Source organism: Montipora foliosa, chromosome 2, assembly GCF_036669935.1.
Source record: "Montipora foliosa isolate CH-2021 chromosome 2, ASM3666993v2, whole genome shotgun sequence".
Classification (NCBI taxonomy): domain Eukaryota; kingdom Metazoa; phylum Cnidaria; class Anthozoa; order Scleractinia; family Acroporidae; genus Montipora; species Montipora foliosa.
The window spans coordinates 29,471,066-29,475,172 of record NC_090870.1 but is presented as its reverse complement, the minus strand read 5'-3'; the positions used below and the strand labels follow the sequence as shown (position 1 = coordinate 29,475,172).

General features: G+C 40.7%; 1 protein-coding gene across 1 annotated transcript; it reads left to right on the top strand.

Moving 5' to 3' along the window:
* Positions 1-1,191: 1,191 nt before the first annotated feature.
* On the top strand, positions 1,192-3,884 carry LOC137990660 (neuronal pentraxin receptor-like). The gene is made up of 3 exons (XM_068835784.1): positions 1,192-1,498; positions 2,615-2,846; positions 3,367-3,884. The coding sequence occupies exons 1-3, from the start codon at positions 1,261-1,263 to the stop codon at positions 3,752-3,754; spliced, it is 858 nt and encodes a 285-aa protein (XP_068691885.1). The 5' UTR covers positions 1,192-1,260; the 3' UTR covers positions 3,755-3,884.
* Positions 3,885-4,107: the final 223 nt, after the last annotated feature.

The window sequence follows — 4,107 nt, the reverse complement described above, 5'->3', positions numbered from 1 at the left end:
AGAATTCCTCTCCCCCGCGCCCCCTAGGGTGAGGGAGGAGATGGCTGAAATTTCACACCATTGTCTTTGTCCATTGCACACGATTCGAATTGCAAAATATCTGCCTGTCCCGAAAATAAACCACAATCATAAAGTGTCCTGAAACATAGATTTCTGGCGGGAAAGACCTTAGATATAAAATTCCTCTCTAGTCTTCTAGATTTGCGGATAAAAATACCATCTTTCTTCTAATTGAAATAATAGTAATAATAATATTGTGACATTTTTAGGTAATTAGAACGTAAAAGGCCTACCAGCATCATGATATATTCGGCAATGCTTTATGCTGAACCGGTTATATCGAACACCGACTAATTCGAACTATTTTCTCTTTCCTTTGCGACTTTGAATTAACAGGGTTCAACCGTAAGAGATCAATAAACCGTATCAAATAACTTGACGTCTCGTGGCCTCGAGTCCCTAGGGTTGTCTGCCTGTGATGCAGAACATATTTTGCATGACGCTTGTTTTGTGGCCTGTCTGTCATCAAGTGTACTGATCAGGTATCAGGAATGAAGTCACCTGCAAGACGTTAATAAACATGTGATTGTCATGATGTAGTCCACGTGTAGGCGTACCCACCCACCTATTTAAGAAAAGGTTTTTGTTAGGGAAATGTGCCTTTTATTCTTGAGAATCATCAAAGTTTGAGAAAATAAGGATTTTTTTAATGGACAAATTGGTGCTGCGGTATGTCATTCCGAGCATGGCTTCTTCCACCCCACCGTGGCACCATATGACTCGATGAAAACTTTAAATGACAATAGCCACTCTGTTTGGCTTTGTAGACGGTTTCCGTTGACGCGCTTTTTTTTTTCGTAAGTAATGAAAAACTAAATTCAGTGCTGTAATATTTCTTTCAGTTGATATTTGCTTGTGGGAAGCTCACATTTACTTATAGCTAGCGTTTATACAATTGGAAACAAAAACCCCATTCAATTATTTTGAAAAAACTCGGTATGTAGACCTATGCAGATGAATGATACCGACCTGCACTTGAATATGCGTCAGAAAATGGACGGGTCACCCCGCCCATTAAAAATCAGTCGCTGAAAGACACGATTGACGGACTTAGTAGATTGGCTGCTTGCCTGATTGCCTCATCCCCAGTTTGACCGTAGTATTTCTGATCCCAGGAAGTATCAATTTTGCCATTCTTGCTTACGCAGTGCGCCCGACCAGTGTACTTCTCTGTGGTTGCTCTCTTTATCAAGCGAAAAGATGGCAAATGTTGGGCTTTATTTTCTGTTTCTAGCGGTTGTGTTTGTTTCTTCTTCCGAAGCACACAAATCCAGCGATCTTACTCCATCTGCTTGTCACTGTAATCCAACGATAAACGTGGCCGTGGGAGGTGAAAAGTGCAACTTGTTCGAGGCAAACAAACAACTCCAACAAGACATCGACCTCCTGAGGAAAGAACTTGAGACCGTGAAAAATCGAAGCAGTCAAATTCAGCCAGGTAAATCCCAATTACTAGTCTCAATAAATTTGGCTTTTTAGAGATTGTGGCATTTACCGTTATCGAAAAGCCCATGGTATCGAACCCCCTTGGAGCCCTGGATGGATTTTTTTTGTCAGGTTTCTTGATATTATGACAATCACGTTGACTTTCAAGGTGCAAGGATCACTCCATCCGTGAATTCTGTCACAAGTCAGAAAACCGAGTTGCAAGTTAAGAGAAGATAAGTCAGAGATCTCTGACATCCGATATCTAGTCATGGATTAAAATATAAGTCTTGGGCAGATGCAAAGCTTTTCTGCTCTCCTATAATTTTCCGCATTGAAAACATTCAATGCTGCTCTGCTTTCCTTAAAATTTTCCGCATTGGAAGCTTAAGTCTTTGGCAGATGTGTGTCGTTCTGATGGTGTATCACTTTTTTCCGTAGATTCATGCTCGAGAAGTAAGGTTTGGGTATAATCTGCATGCTTTTTTAATAAACATGCCAGCTTCGAATCTCAAATAGGCCATTTCCAAGTTGCTGTTTGTCTCTGGTCCAAAACGAGTCTTGGTGATCCCTCAGAAACGACTTTAGCAACCCCCTTGAGAAAACTTCATGTAACTGAAAAATAGATTCCTTAACTAAAGCTCTTTTCAGAAAGATTTTAACTAACAGAATCAAGAAAAATTGAATGCTAAATCAAGGAATAAGTATCGTTGCCTAATCAACGGGGTTTCGTGCTGGCAGCCAAGATGATGGCGTACATCCTAAAGCAATTGACTCAGCAATGTGATCATTGAAATAAGCTGTTAATGGGACACAAGCAGCGGCGTAGACACGTCTTTCTTGAAGAAAAGTTTTTTCTAGTTACATATTTCTATTTTCCGAAGTTTCCACATCAACAAAAACAATTGGTTTGATACCTCATAAATAACTAAATGTTACACATTGGATACAGTTTGTATAACGGCTGAGTTCCGCTTTGTCTATCCTATCTAACTTGCGTTATACAGCACAGTAGGTAGCATAACTTTGTACATGAGAAACGTATTAACATAACGGGGTAGGTAAGTAGCGTGGGAGTAGATGAATCTACAAGCCGTACGAAAAGGTTTTCTGTTATGTGTCTCAACAGGTTTGCCTACGAGGGAATTCGACCTTTATTTCACAAACATTGGAATCAAAGATTACGTTATCCATCATGGTCTGCAAGTAACCAGCGCTTTTACGATTTGCTTTCGAGTGCGTACCACAGATATGACAGGAAACGATCGGACAGTCGTGAGTTACAGCTTATCAAGGAACTTCAACGAAATCCTGGTGAACAGGATGTCAGCAATTCAACTCTGGGTCAACGAAAATGCAGTGTAAGGAGAAAAAGGAAATTTATGCAAATTAAAATTAAGAGGCCTGAATGTTTAATTTATTACAGTTCATTTAAAAGAATACAGCCGAAAAACTGTCATAATGTCATAATATCCAAATCGGGATATCGTGCAAACAGGCAACTTGCTCTTGAATGGCACGCATCTCACCGAACGGAAAATCTCGTATTTTGACAAAAGGAAGACCTTGTTCACGCACTACAATCGGGACTTTTCAAAGTCTGCCAACATAGTGGATAATCCCAACAAAAAAGACAGTGGAGAAATTGATGTCCACGTGCCAGGCGTTAGCGTGTGCACGAGGGTGAACTGGGTAAACGGTTACAAGTCAAGTGAGAAAACATGCGACTCGCAACTAGGCACACATTGCTTAGTTTGTGATATAGCCTTTGAATTCAGCCAGTGAACTCATTAATTTTATTATGTAAACCATGTTGTGGCAATGTTAACTAGTCAGCATTTGAGTGTTAAATTCAATTACATTTTAAAATCTTTTCTGCAGAAATAGCGGTGTGTCTGTGAATGACGGTAGCTGGCATCATGTTTGTACCACATGGGAGAGCACGAATGGCTCGTGGAAAGTTTACAAAGATGGCATCGTGCGAGCACGTGGATTGAGGTTGAAGTCTGGTTATAAAACGAAGACCAACGGACTCCTCATTGTCGGGCAAGAACAAGATTCGTTTGGTGGCAGCTTTGACCAAAATCAAAATTACGTTGGAGAACTGACGGGCCTCAATATCTGGAACAGAGTTCTCTCTCCGAGTGAAATCTTGAAAATGTCGGAATCGTGCCATGTGGGGCAGGGTAACGTCAAGAAATGGTCTGATTTCAAAGTAGGAATAAGAGGCGATGTAAGGGTCATCTCCCCATCGGCTTGTGATGTGTAAAATTCATTTTGCATTGTCCAGCATTGTTGCATGAAAGCGTCATGATTCATTCTTTTCAATAAATGTTTTACCGAGTGTCATCAGTGTTTCATTGTTGGCTACGTTTTTGAGCACATTAATTGAGGGAGGGAGGGAGGACTTTGGCGTCTGGGATTTTAATAACTTTCTGTCGATTTAATAAAGGATGCTTAAAACCAATTCTAGCCTTTCCAATCGTCTGACTACATATTTCAGTAAAGCTGTGGCTACACGAGCGATTTTTTGCACGCGCTGATCATGCAATTTTCAAACTTTGTCGCGTCGCCAGCGTGAGATGAAAATCACATGTGTAGCCACCCTTGAACTGGTGGGGC

Bases quoted from the DNA above. Each gene is read 5' to 3' on its own strand.
- LOC137990660 (XM_068835784.1), top strand. From the start codon at position 1,261: ATGGCAAATGTTGGGCTTTATTTTCTGTTTCTAGCGGTTGTGTTTGTT. The intron at 1,499-2,614 runs GTAAATCCCAAT...GTGTCTCAACAG, and splicing joins AAGCAGTCAAATTCAGCCAG to GTTTGCCTACGAGGGAATTC. The intron at 2,847-3,366 runs GTAAGGAGAAAA...TCTTTTCTGCAG, and splicing joins TGGGTCAACGAAAATGCAGT to AAATAGCGGTGTGTCTGTGA.